At 38.0% G+C, this 22,490-nt stretch overlaps 1 protein-coding gene across 2 annotated transcripts in view; it reads left to right on the top strand.

Moving 5' to 3' along the window:
- LOC309978882 (gamma-taxilin-like) overlaps positions 1–22,490 on the top strand; it is a 60,747-nt gene that overhangs the window by 10,258 nt on the left and 27,999 nt on the right. For both annotated transcript variants that reach the window (XR_014327150.1, XM_082865543.1), the window contains exons 2-3: positions 1,570–1,873; positions 3,553–3,644. Coding sequence is in view for 1 of the 2 variants with exons in the window: in XM_082865543.1 (XP_082721669.1) it covers positions 1,627–1,873; positions 3,553–3,644 (339 nt within the window). In the remaining variant the exon portion in view is untranslated. The remainder of the gene's footprint in view (positions 1–1,569; positions 1,874–3,552; positions 3,645–22,490) is intronic.

Here is a 22,490-nt window from a genome sequence, read left to right as displayed (position 1 = left end):
TTCCTGCCTCATCGTGGAAGAAATCTGGAGATGAGACAGCGAGGTTAAGAAGTAAAGTGAGGATTTATTTAAGCAAGAATACGCTCTCAGAGGGAGAGCAGGCAGATAGGTGAGGAGCTGCTGCCCTGGGTTCCATTGGCAAGCCAGTTATGAGGGGCATACAAATGAAAGGTTGGCATACTCATTGGGGAAGCAGGAGTTTGGAGGTCGTATTCCCCTACAGAACCAGATGGAACAGTGAGTGACTTGGATACCTGTTTCCAAAGAGCCATAAATGTTTGAGTCCTTCTAGTCTCCACAGCACCCCAGCATACTAAAATGGGTTCCATTTGGGGGTGGGGAGAATTTGGTCACAATCCTAGCCACCTTTCTGCGTAAGGTGGCTAAAGTCAGGGTACACACAGAGTACCCAGGGCGAAATCAGTGGATGTGAAGACAGATTAGTTTCACATCAGTAAGCAAGACATGTTTTCTCTTTTACTTTTCATCAGCTTAGAATACTTAGTCAGGGTGTTTACAACTTTACCTTAGCCTTTAATTCTGCTGGAAGGCCAGACTGAAGGCCAGGCAGAGATAATAAGATTAGTCTAATGTGGGAGCTTTCATATGCCTATGTCATCTCCTTTCTCAGTCTCTCTCTACTCAGATATTTATGTTTATTGCTTTTTCCAAGTTTTTGCCCCATACCCCAGGCTGCTGAAGTCAGTACTTTCATACTTGTATCTAAAGCTATCCTGGAAGCTGCCCTAGTCCTGAGACAGCTCTTCCAAGGACGAAACAAAGGCAAACTCCTGTACAGATTTCTTAGGGAGCTACCCGAAAGAATGAATGAGACCCAGTCCTTTGAAAATAATGTTTGTATTGTTCCCTTTGGCACCAGTAGCCTTCACTGAGAGTGTGGGCTGCTCTCCTTATGGTCTTTGTTGACCTAGGGTATGCATGATGGTAGACAAGAAGTTTAAAATCCTATCGTGCTCTCCTAATTTTTTTTTATTCACTAAGCTGTAAATTTGGGCTGTAAATTTGAATTATCTTTTGCAAGCTTTTAGCAGATTCTAGAGTTCTGCAGAGGTTGATTCTGATAGATGCTGCCAGCATATTATTTGTCAGAGGGACATAACCTTGGATTTTTTCCCTGTTCCACTATTACAGTAGTCTCTTCCCCTCCCTTTTCCTCCTTTGATTCTAAGAAGCACTGCTGTTTTATGAACCAGTATGAAAGGGAAAAAATTAAACTGTCTAATAGTGACATGCCTGTTGATTGTACCACGTACAAAAAGTGAAAACTACATTTAAGCATGAGCAAAGTGGGGAATTCTCTGGTGGTCCAGTGGTTAGTACTCCACGCTTCTGCTGCAGGGGGCCCCGGTTTGATCCCTAGTCAGGGAACTAAGATCCCACAAGCTGTGTGGCCAGGACAAAAGAAAAGGAAAACAGGTTGATTTCACTGTTAAAAAAATGAGCAGAATGGGGTGAACACTGAGCTTTTATATACTGCATTGTTTTCCTCCCTTGATTACATTTGATTTAATTCCTTTCTCCATATTTTTTTCTGCTCTTTTTCTGTAGCTTGTGATTGGCACAGTTGAAGAATCTAGAATTTACAGACTAGGAGTAAACGCAGATATGTTGCATAACTCTCAATCAAATGATATTCCTCAACGTCGTGACTCAAATTACAGTAGCCCAACTAACAAGCATTCACTGGAAGAGGATGAAAGCAGTAACTTTATAACACAGAGCAGGGATTTGCTGAGCCCAGTGTACTGCACACAAGAGTCAAGAGAGGAACCTTCAGGGCCAGAAGCTGGAGCAGATCCCTCTGATGGTCAGCAAGATTCAGAATGCCGCAGAAACAAAGGAAATATCTTAGGTAATAATCTCTGCTTAGGGTTTGGACATTTGCACATGCTGCTTGTTTAACTTATATTTTCTGCAGCACAGGAAATTATGGAACATGACCAATTTTGAGGTAGATGTTTAGCTAATACACATCTAGTTTCTTTGGTCAGGTCAGTATGCCTGTCTCCTGCAATTATGTGCAGGAGGTGCAAGTAGCAGAGTGGAAAGCTTAGTTATGGGTACCTTGCTTCTTTCTCTCTCATTAAGACTTGTTTTCCAGAAAGAGTTTGTGGCCAGTTTGGCAGAAGTAGTATTTGATTTGCTTGGCTGTTTGATCATTTAAAGTAGTCTGACTAATAATTACTGTGAAAACTGTATATTTGCTGAACTATTTAAAGAATATTCACTAAAATTTGGAAATGATATTTTTTTGCAGTTTAGAAAGTAGCTTAATAAGATTGCTTCTAGGATATGTTTTATCCCTCTGCTTAGTTAGTTTGACAGTTCAGACTAAGAATGTGATATGTTAAATTTTATGAATGAAACCTGAAACCCTATTTCACCTTATTGGTTACCCCTCAATTTTTCATTCCTATTGTACCTAATATTTACCTTGTTTGGTTTCAGTGATTTGTGCATAGGATTGTAACTTGAAATTCTCTTTCTTAATCTACTTTCTGCTACATTCTAAAGACTTTAAAATTTATATGAATATGAGAAGTGTTTATAATTCCTTCCGTACAAGACTAATACCTTCAGAGTCATTAACCCCACCGCTATGCATAAAATGTAGCTTCAGGTTAAAATCATTTAAATAGCTTAAAATGGTTAGAGTTTAAAATCTTCATATACTGAAGTGCACATTACTGTTATGTCTAAATATTCAATCATTATATTTCCTCTTTTTTTATTTCATCTTGAACTGAAGGTGAAAAATTTTCAGTACTAAAATTTTATGTGGATAGGAAAGTATTCTTTTTGAAAGTGGCCTGTTCCTCCTCTCTCCCACCCTTATAGCAGCATGTAAAGTATATCAAATATAAGTTTGATATCAAATCAAAGTTTTCTTCAGCTTTTTAGATGAAATAGTCTACATACAAGAGTGAACATTTTAGGAAATAAAAAGTTTTCTACCACCAAGGTAAGCAATAGAACGTTATTTCTTACTTTAAAGCCCATTTGCCTTCACCTGTCTTGATCACCCGCTTCTCCCTGCCAAAGCTATTAAATTACTCATTTAAAACTCTTTAGGGCTTCCCTGGTGGCGCAGTGGTTGAGAATCCGCCTGCCGATGCAGGGGACACGGGTTCGTGCCCCGGTCCGGGAAGATCCCACATGCCGCGGAGCGGCTGGGCCCGTGAGCCATGGCCGCTGAGCCTGTGCGTCCGGAGCCTGTGCTCCGCAACGGGAGAGGCCACAACAGTGAGAGGCCCGCATACCACAAAAAAAAAAACAAAAAAAAACTCCCAAAAAACCAAAACTCTTTAAAGTGTTGTTCTCACTGTTCAAATGCTAAATAGCTAACGGGTAGCAGTGTTGGTAAGTGAAGAAATTTGGATGATGGTGAGGCTAATAAACTGATTTGAAAATAGCTTCTTTAATTTAGTAGGTGAATCTCTGTGTTTAATTATAGCCTTAAATTGTAAACATTAGTTTTATGTTGAATTTAAGTCATCCTTCTGCTACCTTTTTTCTTTTATAAATCATTAGGAAAAGAAGTAGTATTATTGATGCAAGCCTTAAACACTCTTTCAACTCCAGAGGAGAAGCTGGCAGCACTGTGTAAGAAATATGCTGATCTCGTGAGTATTAAGGGAGTGAGACCTGTATATAGTAGGGCAAAATATGTGTAACTTCTTAATAAACTTTAAAAATATAATTTTGATATAGTTTCACACGTAAAATTATATTTTATTACAAAATTGAAGGGAAGAATTAAATTTCTTGGCACTGTTGTTGATAGTATGGCTTAGTTTTATGATATGCTATATAGTATATTACAGTGCTTTCTGAGATGTATCCTGAGAGTCAGTCAGCCTTAGTGTTTCCAGATCAGCATTTTAGATGCCTCGTATTTGGGAGGGAGTGGTTTCTGTATTCAAATTTAGGAATTCTATACATGAAAGGAATGTTAGAAATAAAAGTGTTAACCATTTTGATTGAAATTTTGAGTTACATGAAAAACAGTACTGTTTCTCAGGAAGTATTTACTGAGCATCTACTATATGCTAGGCATTGTTCCTTTTTCCATCTTCCAAAGAAATTGACTCATGGAAGAGTTTGTTCTAACCTATGTTATTTCAAGTAGCACTCTTCTTCTAGGATTATGGAAGCATTGTCAACATGGAAACCTTGCTAGCTTTTTAAAAGCAAAGAATGGAAAAGGCATAGAATCTTTTGAAGAACAGATGTGGGAACTTTTTAGAATAGTTGGTTCTAATTTAAATGCCAAAATTCTTGATTTTGTGAAGAACTTGTGTGAATTATCACTGATAAACTTTGTGCATTTTCATCTATTATTAAAAAACTATCCTGTATCATAAATTTTACTATATTTTGTCAGTAACGGTTCTAAGAACAAAGCTGGAACAACTTTAGTTACTGTTTCTTCAAGTGGTACATGCATGTCTCATTTAGGAGCCTGGCATCTTCTGATATTTGAGAAGTAGGAACCCCCCGAGTATCAGTGAAAATAACCTAGAGCCATCTGAATGCAAAGATGGCAGCAGTCAGTGTTGATGCATTGCTGGCCTCAGAAAAGAATGCTTGCATTGGATATCAAAGTCTCTAATAGTATAGTCACATGATGGAAATCAAGTAAGAATTGGCAGAAAAAGAAAAAAGGGGAGAAAAGAAAAAGGAGAAAGGAGTGAAATTTGAGTAGGAAAAGCAGCAGAATAGGTTAGTTTGACTTACTGAAGTGACAGCAGCAGCCAGCCATGAAAGGATTAGGGAAGAAAGAGAAATTGACTAGCATAGTGGGCTAACTCAGTCCTTCTCAGACTCATACATATCACCTAGAGATCTTGTCAAATTGCAGATTCTGAGTCAGTAGATATAAAAGACACTTTACAGTAGATTTTAAGTGGAGATGGGGAAGATGGTTAAGATAGACTTGCATTTTAACAAGTTTCCAGTTGATGGCCAGAGCTGCTGGTCCAGGGACTAGACTTTGAGAAACAGGAATCAAGTTATTTATTTATTTATTTATTTAGATATGTTTTTGAAGGAGGAGGATATGGCAAGTAAGAGTTACTGCATTTGTTTGCAAAAGTGATACATTGGAGACTTGACTGAGGAGTAGCCTCTTTTTGATGTGGTTTTATCCTTGTGGAGATCAGTAGTTCTGGTGAATAATAAAAAATAGGTGTATTTTGGTTTAAAAAATATGTTCAAAAACTGTTTCTTGAAAAACTCATTTTCTAAACAGTTGGATCACCTTGGGAGTATAACATCACTGTCAAATCAAGGTGGGTTGGAGAAGTTGAGTCACAGACCTCACCCTCAGGGTAGCAACCCACAATTAAAAGAGAACAAAAAAACCTGGAGCAAAGGGTCTGAACCCCACATCAGGCACCCCAACATTTTTAAGTCCTGCACCTGAAAGAAGCCCCCAAAACATCTGGCTTTGAAAAACAACAGGGGAATCGCACCCGTGTGACCCAGAGGGCTGTAGTTGACTGAGAAATGCTTCTTAAAGGGAAGCTGCACAGACTTACTCTCCCCGGGGCCCAGTGCAGATGCAGCTGGTTGAAAAGCATGCAGACTTTATGTGAAAGAGATTGATTTGCTAATCTCAGAGCATGGGCCTGAGAAGAAGGGGCTGGTTGAGATACTCTCCAAGGATGGAGGTGGAGGCGCCATTTCTGTACTCTCACTCTAAAGCCAATGGGTGCCTTATTTTTCCCTCTACACATTTTTCTTCTAGGGAGGGTGCCATTTCTGCACTTTCACTAAATCTTGTTAAATGTTGCTAAAGCCAGTGGGAGACGTTTTCATGCTTTCCCTCTGCTCCACTCCAGTACCTCCCAGAGAGGAGCTTTTATACATGTTTGGTTCTCTGATTTTGCAGCTGCCGCTCAGGGGATGCCCTGTGATCACCTGGCCCTGCAGGCCAGCAGTCTTGGGTTCCTGGGTACCTCAGGATTATAACAATTGGAGAGACAGTTCTTGGCAACCTACCACTCGGAGGGCACTGCCCAGACAACAGACTTAAACCCAGCCTTAGTCTTTGTGAGAAAGAGGACTCTTTGCTTGTCCAGGAGCTTTAGCTTGAGGGGAAGGCTTCTAGTGTGGCACACTTCTAAAGGCCTGTGGAGTTGCTGTCAGGGAACAGAGGCTGGAGGACAGGATCTTTGCACTCTCCCTCTGCTTTGCTTCAGGTTGCTGCTATCTTCCATAACGCACCTTATCTGGTGCCCCAGTTGTTGTGTCTGCTGCCAGGGGACACCTCTACATTGCTTGGTTCTGGGGGCCAGTGATGGTCAGTGGGTACCAGAAGACCATATCCAATGGAGGAAAGTTCTTAAACAGCTACCATCCCAGAGCACAGCAGGAGGCAATGGAACAGGGAGCTAGGGCTTTCTGTGAAAGAGGCTGATGAGCTTATTTTCATGGCTATGGACTGAGGGGCAGGCTTCTAAGTTAAACACACATCAAAGGGCTAACTGTAAGCCTTCCAGAGACCTAGGAAAGCAGGTGTTATCTTTGAGCTCCCCCTCTTATGCTCCAGAGTGCTAGACTCTCTTGGAGCGGAGGTCTTAACACGTGTCTGGTGCCTTGCTTTCGTGGCTGCTGACCATGGAATCCCCCCCGCCCCCAATGAATGCCTGGCCTGTTGACCAGGGAGGTTTGTGTACCCGGGTCTCATAAGAGTCAGAGACACAGCTGGCTACCACACCCAGGGCACTGCACAGATAGCACACTGAAAACACCCCCTCCTTCTGTGGAAGAAGCCTGTTTGCTTGTCCAGGAACGTTGGTGTGAGGGTCAGTCTTTGGGTTTTGCACACATCCAGAGGCCTATGGACTCGCTCTCTAGGAAAACAGGCTGAAGGATGAGATCTTTGTACTCTCCCATTGCCTCACTACAGCTTACCATAATCTACAAGAAGGTGCTGATCCATTCTTATGGAGGCCTGAATTTTACAGCTGTCACCAAAGGGGCACCTGCAGATGGCCTGGTGTGGTAGCCAGCAGAGCTTAGCTCACAGTTGTATGGGACTGTACATATTTGCATTTTTTAAAAGCTGCTGCCTTTCAGGGTCAGGCTTCCAATCAGCCTGAACCTAGGTTGTGCTGAAGTCTCCCCTGACCTCTTTGGGACACTGACAAGTCCTGGAACACACTCAACAACTGGGAGATATTAAAAATAAAATGAGCTGCTTGCACAAGCAATCACCAACGTTTGAGACACAAGCAAGAGCTGCAAGGTTGAAGGATAAGATTCATCTCCTAAATGAGGCCACTCCTCCAAGACTGGGAGAGGTGGCTATTTCATGGAGTGTATAAAAGCAAACACAGAAAGTCAAGCAAGATGAGGAAGAGGGGAAATATGCTGTACGTGGAACAACAAAATAAAACCTTGGAGAAAAACATAATGAAGTGGAGATAGGTAATTTTCTTGATAAAGGGTTCAAAGTAATAATCATAAAGATGCCCACTGAGCTAGGAGAAGAATGCATGAACACACTGAGAACTTCAACAAAGATAGAAAATATAAGAAAGTAAAAAATCTAAGTCACAGAACGAGAAAATTGAAAAACACTGAAAAATACGCTAGTGGGTTCAACAGCAGACTAGATGAAGTAGAAGAAAGGATCAGTGAACGTAAAGCAAGGGCGGTGGAATTCACCCCAGCAGAGCAGCAAAAGGAGAAAAAATTTTAAAGTGAAGGCAGCTTTAGGAATGTGTGAGACAACATCAGGTGGACTAACATGCACATTATAGGGGACCCAGAAGGAGAAAAGAGAGAGAAATGGGCAGAACTCTTATTTGAAAAAGAATGACTGAAAAGTTCCTTAACCTGGGGGAGGAAACACATCCAGCTCCGAGTTCCAAATAAGATGTACTCGAAGGAAACCACAGCAAGATGCAGTATAATTAAAATAATTATAAAAAAAGTTAGAGACTTAGGGCAGCAAGAGAAAAAGCAATTTGTTACACATAAGGGAATACTCAGAAGACTATCAGCAGGTGTTTCAGCACAAACTTTGCTGCCCAGAAAGAAGCTGCGCAATATTATCAAAATGCTGAAAGAAAAAAAGAATACGCAGTAAAGTTACCATTCAGAAGTAAAGGAGAGAGAATTTTCCATACAAGCAATTCTAGAGGAGGTCATTACCACTAAACCAGTCTTATAAGGAATGTAAACGGGATTTCCTTAAGCTGAAAAGAAAGGGCACTAATTAACAGGAACATATATGAAAATATGTCACTGATAAAGGTAATTATGTAGGAAAGACAGTAGATTAATTTTGTAAAGCTAGTATGAAGGTTAAAAGACAAATGTAGTAAAAATACTACTTTGGTATTAGTGGATAATAATTGGTATTAGGGGATACACAAGATAAAAGATATAAAACATGACATCAAAAACTTGAAAAGTGTGTGTGGGAAGATAAAAACTTAGAGCTTTAGAATGTATTCAAACTTAAGTTGTTATCAACTTAAAACACACTGTTATAAGCTGTTACATGTAAGCCTCATGGTAACTACAAAGCAACACCCTGTGGTAGATAACACAAAAAATAATGACAAAGGAATCTAAGCATACCATTTGCAAAGTGCAAAGGAAGAGAGCAAGAAACAAGAAAGGAATGCTGGAACGAGAAAACAATTAAAAAAAATTGAAATGGCAATAAGTACAAATGGACTAAATTCTCCATTCAGAAGTAGTAGAGTGACTGAATGGCTAAAATAAATAACATTTATACACCGCCTACAAGAGACTCACTTCAGGTATCAGGATAGGCACAAACTAAGAGTGAAAGGGGGGACAAAGATATTCCATAGGAATGGAAACCAGAAGAAAGCTGTGGCAGGTATATATATATATCAGACAAAATAGAGTTTATGAACAAAGACTGTAATAAGAGACAAAGAAAGGGATTACATAATGATAAAGGGGTCAGTACAGTAAGAGGATATAACATGTGTAAACATTTATGCACCCAGCATAGAACCATCTAAATATATGAAGCAAATATTAACAGTCCTAATGGGAGAAATAGACGTCAATACAATAACAGTAGGGGCTTCTAATACTCCACTTACATCAACCATATAGATCATCCGGACAGAAAATCAGTAAGAAAATGTCAGCCTTAAAGAACATGTGAGATCACATAGATTTATCAGATATATACAGACCATTCCATCAAAAAAAAAGAAAAAGGAATCCAGCAGAATCACACATTTTTCTGAAGTGCACATGGAACATTCTGGAGAAGAAATGTTTTAGGCCACAAAACAATTCTTAATAAATAAAGGAAGATTTCAGTGTATTGAGCATCAGGTATAAAACTAGAGATCAATTTTGAAACAAAACTAGAAAGTTTACAAATGTGTGAGATCAAACAACATGTAGTGAACCGACCATGGGTCAATGAGGAAATCAAAAGAGAGATTTAAAGAAAACCAACCTCGAGAAAATGAGAATACAACATAACAGATTTATGGGATGCAGGAAAAGCAGTTGTAAGAGGTAGGTTCCTGGTGATAAAATGCCTAACTCCATAAACAGTCTAACTTTACATACCAAGAAAATAGAAAAAGAAGAATAAATGAAGCACAAAGTTACTATAAGGAAAGAAATAACAAAGATCGGGATGGAAATAAATGTAACAAAGACTCAAAAGACAATAGAAGAGGTGAATGAAATTAAGAGGCTTTTTTTCTTTTAAAAGATAAATTGATGAACGTTTAGCTAGACTCGTCAAGAAAAGGACAGGGCTTAAATAAATAAAATCAGAAATAAAAGAGACAGACACCACAGAAATAAAAAAGATTGTAAGAGTGTACTGTCAACTGAAAACAAAAATGCACAACCTAAAAGTTGAGAATTCTGTTTTATTTGGCAGACTTTCTGAGTACTGTAGCCTGGGAGACACCCTCTCAGATAGATCTGGGGGACTGCTCCAGAGAGGTAAAGGAGGAGCCAGGATATATAGGAGTTTTTGCAACAAAAACCAGGTAGTTGGAACATCAGAAGCTTTCTGTTATTTAAAGAAAACCAGACATCTCAAGTGAATGAATTTAGCACGTTTCTCTCTATGGGGAGGTGCAGGAGTCTGGGCTGACGGAAATCATTCCTTTGATACACACCTTAGCTATGTAGGGTCACTATCCTGTTGTCTCCTATCTTGAGTCCCCTCAGGGTGCACAGTTGGGGGCAGTTGGAGTGTTTGATGGCTTGATGGCTGCAGCATCCTTTGTTTAGTGCAATGGCTGGTGGCATTCTTAGTCCACACTAGTATAAACAGTTATATACTAGCAAATTGTAGAGGAGATGGATAAATTCCTAGAAACATACCAGCAAGCGGGACTGGATCATGAGGAAATAGAAAACTGAACATACCCATAACTAGTAGAAAGATTGAATAATCAAAGATATCCCAGGAAACAAAAGTCCAGGATCAAACAGTTTCATTGGTCAGTTCTACCAAACAATCAAAGAAGATTTAATAATTAATACCTCTTTTTCAAACTCTTCAAAAAAGTTGAAAAGGATGGAACACTTCTTAACTACTTGTATGATGCCAGCATTACCTTGTTACCAAACCTGACAGGGATACCACAAGAAAAAGAAAATTACACTCCAGTATCCATGATGAATATAGATAAAAAATCTTTAACAAACTATTAGCAAACTGAATCTAACAATACATTAAAAGAATAATACACTATGGTCAAGTGGGATTTATTCCAGGGGTGCATGGGTGATTCAGCCTCTCATATCAATCAGTGATACACTTCATTAATACTATGAAGGATAAAAATCATAACATCCCCTCAGTAGATGGAGACAAATCATGTGACAAAATTCAACATCTATTTATGATGAAAACTCTCAACAAAGTGAGTGTAGAGAAAATGTACCTCATAAAAAAAAGTCAATGTATGAAAATTTTGCAACTAACATACTGAAAGGTGATGTATTGAAAGCTTTTCCTCTAAAACAGGAACAAGACAGGGATGCTCATTCTCATCACTTTTATTCAACACAGTATTGCAAGTCATAGCCAGAGCTATTGGGCAAGAAAGAGAAGTAAAAACTGTCACTATTTGCAAGTGGCATTATATGATACTGTACAGAATCCCCTAAAGACCCTACCAAAAAAACTCTTAGAACTAATGGACAAATTCAGTAAGGTTCCTAGATACAAAACCAATTTACAAAAATGAGCTGCATTTCTCCTCAGCAAGAGCTATTAAGAAAACAGTTCCACTTAAAATTGTATCAAAAAGAATAAAATAGGGCTTCCCTGGTGGCGCAGTGGTTACAGTCCACCTGCCGATGCAGGGGACACGGGTTCGTGCCCCGGTCCGGGAGGATCCCATGTGCCGCGGAGCAGCTGGGCCCGTGAGCCATGGCCGCTGAGCCTGTGCGTCCGGAGCCTGTGCTCCGCAACGGGAGAGGCCACAACAGTGAGAGGCCCGCGTACTGCAAAAAGAAAAAAAAAAAGAATAAAATACCTAGGAATAAAATTAATCTAGGAAGTGAAAAACCTGTACGCTGAAAACTATAAGATATTGATGAAGGAAACTGAAGAAGACACAGCTAAATGGAAAGAAATAAATTTCATGCTCATGGATTGGAAGAATTAATATACTAAAATGTCTGTACTGCCCACAGCAGTCTACAGATTCATTAAAATTGGTATGAAAATACCAATGGCATTTTTTTTTACAGAAATAGAACAAACAACCTTAGTTTTTTTTGATGTAATCACAGAAGACCCTGAATAATCAAAGCAAACTTATAAAGGAAAAACAAGCTGGAGGCATCTTGCTCCCTGATTTCAAACTGTACTACAAAGCTATAGTAATCAGTGTGTTATTGTCATAAAAACAGACACATAGATCAGTGAAACTGAACAGAGAGCCCCCAAAAAACTCATGCATACATGGCTAAATTATTTTATAAGAAAAGAGCCAAGAATATACAATGGGAAAAGGACAGTCTTTTGCATGAATTGTCTTGAGAAACCTGGACAACCACATGTAAAAGAAAAAAAGGGGACTTATGTCTTAGACCATATACAAAAATTAACCCAGAATGGATTAAAGAATCCATTGAATGTAAGACCTGAAACCATAAAAGTTCTAAAAGAAAATATGAGTGGTAAGCTCCTTAACATTGGTCTTCCCAGTAATTTTTTGGATTTGATGCCACAGCAAAGGTGGCAAGAACAAAAATAAATAAGTAGGACTATGTCCAACTAAACAGCTTTTGCATAGCAAAGGAAATCATGAAAAAATTGTAAATGTAATTTACTGAATGGGAGAAAATATTTGTAAATCATATATTTGTTAAGGAGTTAATATGCAGGATATGTAAAGGTAGATAAAAAATATATAAATACATGTACATAAAACTCAATAGTCAAGATCAAGCAATTCAGTTAAAAATTGGGTAGAAGATTTGAATAGACCTTTTTTTTGTTTTTTTTTTACTCAAAAAAGACATGGCCAACAGGTACATGAAAAGTTGCTTAACATCACAAATTATTAGGAAGTGCAAATCAAAACTATAATGAGCTATCATCTGACATCCTTAGTATGCCTATCAAGAAGATACAAGATAAGTGTTGATAAGGATATGGGAAAAGGGGAATCCATGTGCACTGTTGGTGGGAATGTAAATACATTATGGAGCTGTATCCAGAAATTAAAAATAGACTTGCCATATAATCCACCAGTTTCTCCTCTGGGTTTTTTTCCAAAGAAAATGAAAACTCTAATTTGAAGTTAAGTATTCTTTGCAGCATCATTTGTAATAGCCAAGGTTTGGGACAACCAAAGTGTCCATCAGTGGATGTATGGATAAAAAAGATGTGGGAAATGTATACATGTATATCTGGGAAATATATATACAATATATATACATACAAACAATGAAATATTCAGTCTTGATCACTAAAAAATAAATCTTGTCATTTGCATAGACAGCATGGATGAACATTGAGGGCTTTATGCTAAGTGAAATAAGACAGACAAATATATAATCTCACTGATATGTGGAATTAAACACACACAAGCTCATAGGTTCAGAGAACAAATTAGTGGTTGCCAGAGGTGGATGGGAAGTGAACAAATGTGTGAAGGGGGTCAAAAGGTAGAAACTTCCAGCTATAAAATAAGTCATGGGGATGTAAGGTACTCCTTGATGGCTACAGTTAATAATACTGTATTGCATATTTGGAAGTTGCTAAGAGACTAGATCTTAAAAATCCTCCTCAAAAGAAAAAAAAAAAGTTTTGTAACAACATATGGTGATAAATGTTAAATATACTCATTGTGTTGATCCTTTTGCAGTGTATACAACTATCAAATCATTATTTTGTACACCTGAAGCTAATAGAATATTATGTCAGTTATACCTGAATTTTAAAAATCAAAAATATAAGAAAAATTAAATAAACTAAATTGTTTGCGATAATAATATGCATAAGTACTTTTCAATTTTGAACCAAGGAATTCTTTAAGAAACCAAACACACTTATAAGGGAAAATAATGGCAAAGTGTGGCTTTATTCAAATTAACCCTGTCTCATTAAAGACACCTTAGAGAAATTTTCAGCAGATACCCAACAAAGGATTAGAATCATGAATATATGAATAGCATGTACAGAGTGGTAAGGACAGGCAAATAACCCAGTAGAAAAAGGACAGGAGACATGAGGCATTTTATTGAAGAAGAGAAAAAGTTTTGTTTGTACATTTTTTAAGTGGGAGAGATAACAGAAAAAGTATGGATAGAATATATAGAAATTCCTCAGTAATGCTTATTAAATGGAAAATATCTTTGCACTTCGTTGACTTTAATATTTTCTTATGTATTGATTAGTTGTGTTTCTGTGCATATTGATTTTCTAGTTTCCTTTGCCCCTTTTCCCCTTGGAATGTTGCTGTGCACTTTTTATTACAGCGAAGAGAACATAATTTTCCTTCTTTGACTCAAAAGCCATGTTTCAAAAATCTCAATCTTATCCACCTACTTCCCGCCAAAATAGGACAAAAAGAACAGAGATAGGCCTGTGAGTTGCCACTTTTATTATCTTACAGTTTTATCAGTGCCTCTTCCTATGGGGCAGACATTTAAGTAGCAATGAGTCCCTTGTGGGACTCTAACCATCTTTGAGGTACTTTCTCTGTTGGAAACACTGGTTGTGTGTCTAAGATGAGCTTAGATGTTGCAGAATACCTTCTGCATTTGCCTGGAATCTCTCCTGGACTACCCCAGTGTGGTGAAGCTCGTGGGTTATCTACATTTGTTACTATTTATTTTATTTTTATTTTCTAACGTCTTTATCGGGGTATAATTGCTTTACAATGGTGTGTTAGTTTCTGCTTTATAACAAAGTGAATCAATTATACATATACATATGTTCCCATATCTCTTCCCTCTTGCGTCTCCCTCCCTCCCACCCTCCCTATCCCACCCCTCCAGGCGGTCACAAAGCACCGAACTGATCTCCCTGTGCTATGCGGCTGCTTCCCACTAGCTATCTACCTTATGTTTGTTAGTGTATATATGTCCTTGCCTCTCTCTCGCTTTGTCACAGCTCACCCTTCCCCCTCCCCATGTCCTCAAGTCCGTTCTCTAGTAGGTCTGTGTCTTTATTCCTGTCTTACCCCTAGGTTCTTCATGACATTTTTTTTCTTAAATTCCATATCTATGTGTTAGCATACGGTATTTGTTTTTCTCTTTCTGACTTACATCGCTCTGTATGACAGACTCTAGGTCTATCAGCCTCATTACAAATAGCTCAATTTCGTTTCTTTTTCTGGCTGAGTAATATTCCATTGTATATATGTGCCACATCTTCTTTATCCATTCATCCGATGCTGGGCACTTAGGTTGTTTCCATCTCCAAGCTATTGTAAATAGAGCTGCAATGAACATTTTGGTACATGACTTTTTTTTTTTTTTTTTTGCGGTACAGGGGCCTCTCACTGCTGCGGCCTCTCCCGTTGCGGAGCACAGGCTCTGGATGCGCAGGCTCAGCAGCCATGGCTCACGGGCCCAGCCGCTCCGCGGCATGTTGGATATTCCCAGACCAGGACACAAACCCGTGTACCCTGCATCAGCAGGTGGACTCTGAACCACTGTGCCACCAGGGAAGCCCCATGACTCTTTTCGATTTATGGTTTTCTCAGGGTATATGCACAGTAGTGGGATTGCTGGGTCATATGGTAGTTCTATTTGTAGTTTTATAAGGAACCTCCATACTGTTCTCCATAGTGGCTGAATCAATTCACACTCCCACCAGCAGTGCAAGAGTGTTCCCTTTTCTCCACACCCTGTCCAGCATTTATTGTTTCTAGATTTTTTTGATGATGGCCATTCTGACTGGTGTGAGATGATATCTCATTGTAGTTTTGATTTGCATTTCTCTAATGATTATTGACGTTGAGCATTCTTTCATGTGTTTGTTGGCAGTCTGTATATCTTCTTTGGAGAAATGTCTATTTAGGTCTGCCCATTTTTGGATTGGCTTGTTTGCTTTTTTGTTATTGAGCTGCATGAGCTGCTTGTAAATTTTGGAAATTAATCCTTTGTCAGTTGCTTCATTTGCAAATATTTTCTCCCATTCTGAGGGTCATCTTTTGGTCTTGTTTATGGTTTCCTTTGCTGTGCAAAAGCTTTGAAGTTTCATTAGGTCCCATTTGTTTATTTTTGTTTTTATTTCCATTTCTCTAGGAGGTGTGTCAAAAAGGATCTTGCTGTGACTTACGTCATAGAGTGTCCTGCCTATGTTTCCCTCTAAGAGTTTGATAGTTTCTGTGCTTACATTTAGGTCTTTCATCCATTTTGAGCTTATATTTGTGTATGGTGTTAGGGAGAGAACTAATCTCATAATTTTACATGTACCTGTCCAGTTTTCCCAGCACCACTTATTGAAGAGGCTGTCCTTTCTCCACTGTACATTCCTGCCTCCTTTATCAAAGATAAGGTGCCCATATGTGCATGGGTTTATCTCTGGGCTTTCTATCCTGTTCCATTGATATTTCTGTTTTTGTGCCAGTACCATACTGTCTTGATTACTGTAGCTTTGTAGTATAGTCTGAAGTCAGAGACCCTGATTCCTCCAGCTCTGTTCTTTGTTCTCAAGATTGCTTTGGCTATTAGGGGTCTTTTGTGTTTCCATACAAATTGTGAAATTTTTTGTTCTAGTTCTGTGAAAAATGCCAGTGGTAGTTTGATAGGGATTGCATTGAATCTGTAGATTGCTTTGGGTAATAGAGTCATTTTCACAGTTTTGATTCTTCCAATCCAAGAATGTGGTATATCTCTCATCTATTTGTATCATCTTTAATTTCTTTCATCAATGTCTTATAATTTTCTGCATACAGGTCTTTTGTCTCCTTAGGTAGGTTTATACCTAGATTTTTTGTTGCAATGGTAAATGGGAGTGTTTTCTTGATTTCACTTTCAGATTTCTCATCATTAGTATATAGGAATGCCAGAGATTTCTGTGCATTAATTTTGTATCCTGCTACTTTACCAAATTCAATTATTAGCTCTAGTAGTTTTCTGGTAGCATCTTTAGCATTCTCTATGTATAGTATCATGTCATCTGCAAACAGTGACAGCTTTACTTCTTCTTTTCCAGTTTGGATTCCTTTTATTGCCTTTTCTTCTCTGATTGCTGTGGCTAAAAATTCCAAAACTATGTTGAATAAGAGTGATGAGAGTGGGCAACCTTGTCTTGTTCCTGATCTTAGTGGAAATGCTTTCAGTTTTTCACCATTGAGGATGATGTTGGCTGTGGGTTTGTCATATATGGCCTTTATTATGTTGAGGATGTTCCCTCTGTGCCTACTTTCTGCAAGGTTTTTATCATAAATGGGTGTTGAATTTTGTCAAAAGCTTTCTTCTGCATCTATTGAGATGATCATATGGTTTTTCTCCTTCAATTTGTTAATATTGGTATCACATAATTTGCATATATTGAAGAATCCTTGCATTCCTGGAATAAACCCCACTTGATCATGGTGTATGAAATTTTAATGCGCTGTTGGATTCTGTTTGCTAGTATTTTGTGAAGGATGTTTGCATCTATGTTCATCAGTGATATTGGCCTGTAGTTTTCTTTCTTTGTGACATCCTTGTCTGGTTTTGGTATCAAGGTGATGGTGGCCTCGCAGAATGAATTTGGGAGTGTTCCTCCCTCTGCTATATTTTGGAAGAATTTGAGAAGGGTAGGTGTTAGCTCTTCTCTAAATGTTTGATAGAATTCACCTGTGAAGCCATCTGGTCCTGGGCTTTTGTTTGTCGGAAGATTTTTAATCACAGTTTCAATTTCAGTGCTTGTGATTGGTCTGTTCATATTTTCTATTTCTTCCTGATTCAGTCTTGGCAAGTTGTGCATTTCTAAGAATCTGTCCATTTCTTCCAGGTTGTCCATTTTATTGGCATAGAGTTGCTTGTAATAATCTCTCATGATCTCTTGTATTTCTGCAGTTTCAGTTGTTACTTCTCCTTTTTCATTTCTAATTCTATTGATTTGAGTCTTCTCCCTTTTTTTCTTGATGAATCTGGCTAATGTTTTATCTATTTTGTTTATCTTCTCAAGGAACCAGATTTCAGTTATATTGATCTTTGCTATCATTTCCTACTTTTCTTTTTCATTTATTTCTGATATGATTTTTTGTTTGTTTGTTTTTGCTGTTTTAATATTTTACTAATCCTGTCAGTCAAAAATGGTGATGTCATGAGAAATGACAGTTTAGGTTTAATATGAGGAATGGAGTTTGCCTCATAATTAAAAGAAGTTTAAAAAGTTAAAAGAAATTTAACTTTTAGGTGGAAAGACAAATATTTACTTATGAAACAACAGAATTCAATACAGTTCATAATGAAGTACTGGATTATATGGTGGAGATTCTAAGAGGTATAGACATTCTTATTACTAATAATGTTTTTTTTTTTTTACATCTTTATTGGGGTATAATTGCTTTACAATGGTGTGTTAGTTTCTGCTTTATAACAAAGTGAATCAGATATACATATACATATGTTCCCATATCTCTTCCCTCTTGCATCTCCCTCCCTCCCACCCTCCCTATCCCACCCCTCCAGGCGGTCACAAAGCACTGAGCCGATATCCCTGTGCCATGCGGCTGCTTCGCACTAGGAATCTACCTTACGTTTTTTAGTGTGTATATGTCCATGACTCTCTCTCGCCCTGTCACAGCTCACCCTTCCCCCTCCCCATATCCTCAAGTCCGTTCTCCAGTAGGTCTGTGTCTTTATTCCTCTCTTACCCTAGGTTCTTCTTAAATTCCATATACATGTGTTAGCATACAGTATATGTGTTTTTCTTTCTGACTTACTTCACTCTGTATGACAGACTCTAGGTCTATCCACCTCATTACAAATAGCCCAATTTCATTTCTTTTTCTGGCTGAGTAATATTCCATTGTATATATGTGCCACATCTTCTTTATCCATTCATCCAATGATGGGCACTTAGGTTGTTTCCATCTCCGGGCTATTGTAAATAGAGCTGCAATGAACATTTTGGTACATGACTCTTTTTGAATTTAGGTTTTCTCAGGTTCTATGCACAGTAGTGGGATTGCTGGGTCATATGGTAGTTCTATTTGTAGTTTTTTAAGGAACCTCCATACTGTTCTCCATAGTGGCTGAATCAATTCACACTCCCACCAGCAGTGCAAGAGTGTTCCCTTTTCTCCACACCCTGTCCAGCATTTATTGTTTCTAGATTTTTTTGATGATGACCATTCTGACTGGTGTGAGATGATATCATTGTAGTTTTGATTTGCATTTCTCTAATGATTAATGATGTTGAGCATTCTTTCATGTGTTTGTTGGCAGTCTGTATATCTTCTTTGGAGAAATGTCTATTTAGGTCTGCCCATTTTTGGATTGGGTTGTTTGTTGTTTTCTTATTGAGCTGCATGAGCTGCTTGTAAATTTTAGAGATTAATCCTTTGTCAGTTGCTTCAATTGCAAATATTTTCTCCCATTCTGAGGGTCATCTTTTGGTCTTGTTTATGGTTTCCTTTGCTGTGCAAAAGCTTTGAAGTTTCATTAGGTCCCATATGTTTATTTTTGTTTTTATTTCCATTTCTCTAGGAGGTTGGTCAGAAAGGATCTTGCTGTGATTTATGTCATAGAGTGTTCTGCCTATGTTTCCCTCTAAGAGTTTGATAGTTTCTGGCCTTACATTTAGGTCTTTAATCCATTTTGAGCTTATATTTGTGTATGGTGTTAGGGAGTGATCTAATCTCATACTTTTACATGTATCTGTCCAGTTTTCCCAGCACCACTTATTGAAGAGGCTGTCCTTTCTCCACTGTACATTCCTGCCTCCTTTATCAAAGATAAGGTGTCCATATGTACGTAGGTTTATCTCTGGGCTTTCTATCCTGTTCCATTGATCTATCTTTCTGTTTTTGTGCCAGTACCATACTGTCTTGATTACTGTAGCTTTGTAGAATAGTCTGAAGTCAGAGAGCCTGATTCCTCAAGCTCCTTTTTTCATTCTCAAGATTGCTTTGGCTATTCGGGGTCTTTTGTGTTTCCATACAAATTGTGAAATTTTTTGTTCTAGTTCTGTGAAAAATGCCAGTGGTAGTTTGACAGGGATTGCATTGAATCTATAGATTGCTTTGGGTAATAGAGTCATTTTCACAATGTTGATTCTTCCAATCCAAGAACATGGTATATCTCTCCATCTATTTGTATCACCTTTAATTTCTTTCATCTTATAATTTTCTTCATACAGGTCTTTTGTCTCCTTAGGTAGGTTTATTCCTAGATATTTTATTCTTTTTGTTGCAATGGTAAATGGGAGTGTTTTCTTGTTTTCAATTTCAGATTTTTCATCATTAGTATATAGGAATGCCAGAGATTTCTGTGCATTAATTTTGTATCCTGCTACTTTACCAAATTCATTGATTAGCTCTAGTAGTTTTCTGGTAGAATCTTTAGGATTCTCTATGTATAGTATCATGTCATCTGCAAACAGTGACAGCTTTACTTCCTCTTTTCTTATTTGGATTCCTTTTATTTCCTTTTCTTCTCTGATTGCTGTGGATAAAACTTCCAAAACTATGTTGAATAAGAGTGATGAGAGTGGGCAATCTTGTCTTGTTCCTGATTTTAGTGGAAATGCTTTCAGTTTTTCACCATTGAGGATGATGTTGGCTGTGGGCTTGTCATATATGGCGTTTATTATGTTGAGGAAAGTTCCCTCTATGCCTACTTTCTGCAGGGTTTTTATCATAAATGGGTGTTGAATTTTGTCAAAAGCTTTCTCTGCATCTATTGAGATGATCATATGGTTTTTCTCCTTCAGTTTGTTAATATGGTTTATCACATTGATAGATTTGCGTATATTGAAGAATCCTTGCATTCCTGGAATAAACCCCATTTGATCATGGTGTATGATCCTTTTAATGGACTGTTGGATTCTGTTTGCTAGTATTTTGTTGAGGATGTTTGCATCTATGTTCATCAGTGATATTGGCCTGTAGTTTTCTCTTTGTGACATCCTTGTCTGGTTTTGGTATCAAGGTGATGGTGGCCTCGTAGAATGAATTTGGGAGTGTTCCTCTCTCTGCTATATTTTGGAAGAGTTTGAGAAGGATAGGTGTTAGCTCTTCTCTAAATGTTTGATAGAATTCACCTGTGAAGCCATCTTGGGCTTTTATTTGTTGGAAGATTTTTAATCACAGTTTCAATTTCAGTGCTTGTGATCGGTCTGTTCATATTTTCTATTTCTTCCTGTTTCAGTCTCAGTAGGTTGTGCTTTAATAAGAATTTGTCCAATTCTTCCGTGTTGTCCATTTTATTGGCATAGAGTTGCTTGTTGTAATCTCTCATGATCTTTTGTAGTTCTGCAGTTTCAGTTGTTACTTCTCCTTTTTCATTTCTAATTCTATTGGTATGAGTCTTCCCCCTTTTTTTCTTGATGAATCTGGCTAATGGTTTATCTATTTTATCTTCTCAAGGAACCATATTTTAGTTTTATTGATCTTTGCTATTGTTTCCTTCATTTCTTTTTCATTTATATCTGATCTGATTTTTATGATTTCTTTCCTTCTGCTAACTTTGGGGTTTTTTTGTTCTTTCTCTAATTGCTAGGTACAAGGTTAGGTTGTTTATTCGAGATGTTTCCTTTTTCTTTTTCTTAAGGTGGGCTTGTATTGCTATAAACTTCCCTCTTAGAACTGCTTTTGCTGCATCCCATAAGTTATGGGTCTTCATGTCTCCATTCTCATTTGTTTCCAGGTGTTTTTTATGATTTCCTCTTTGATTTCTTCAGTGATCACTTTGTTATTAACCAGTGTATCATTTAGCCTCCATGTGTTTGTATTTTTTACAGATCCTTTCCTGTAATTGATATCTAGTCTCATAGTGTTGTGGTCCGAAAAGATACCTGATACAATTTCAATTTTCTTAAATTTACCAAGGCTTGATTTGTGACCCAAGATATGATCTATCCTGGAGAATATTCCATGAGCACTTGAGAAAAATGTGTATTCTGTTGTTTTTGGATGGAGTGTCCTATAAATATCAGTTAAGTCCATCTTGTATAATGTATCATTTAAAGCTTGTGTTTCTTTATTTTCATTTTGGATGATGTGTCCATTGGTGAAAGTGGGGTGTTAAAGTCCCCTACTATGAATGTGTTACTGTTGATTTACCCTTTTATGGCTGTTAGTATTTGCCTTATGTATTGAGGTGCTCCTATGTTGGGTGCATAAATATTTACAATTGTTATATCTTCTTCTTGGATCGATCCCTTGATCATTATGTAGTGTCCTTCTTTGTCTCTTCTAATAGTCTTTATTTCAAAGTCTATTTTGTGTGATATGAGAATTGCTACTCCAGCTTTCTTTTGATTGACATTTGCATGGAATATCTTTTTTTTTTTTTTTTTTTTTTTTAACTTTACATGGGCCTCTCACTGTTGTGGCCTCTCCTGTTGTGGAGCACAGGCTCTGGATACGCAGGCTCAGCAGCCATGGCTCACGGGCCCAGCCGCTCTACGGCATGTGAGATCTTCCCGGACCAGGGCACGAACCCGTGTCCCCTACATCGGCAGGCGGACTCTGAACCACTGCACCACCGCGGAAGCCCTGCATGGAATATCTTTTTCCCCTCACTTTCAGTCTATGTGTGTCTCTAGGTCTGAAGTGCATCCCTTGTAGACAGCATATATATGGGTCTTGTTTTTGTATCCATTCAGCCAATCTGTGTCTTTTGGTAGGAGCATTTAGTCCATTTACATTTAAGGTAATTATCGATATGTATGTTCCTATTCCCATTTGTAAATTGTTTTGGGTTCGTTATTGTAGGTCTTTTCCTTCTCTTGTGTTTCTTGCCTAGAGAAGTTCCTTTAGCATTTGTTGTAAAGCTGGTTTGGTGGTGCTGAACTCTCAGCTTTT

Source organism: Leucopleurus acutus, assembly GCF_964270905.1.
Source record: "Leucopleurus acutus genome assembly, chromosome: Y".
Classification (NCBI taxonomy): Eukaryota; Metazoa; Chordata; class Mammalia; order Artiodactyla; family Delphinidae; genus Leucopleurus; species Leucopleurus acutus.
The sequence above is the reverse complement of the archived record's forward strand: the minus strand, read 5'-3'. Positions and strand labels throughout refer to the sequence as shown.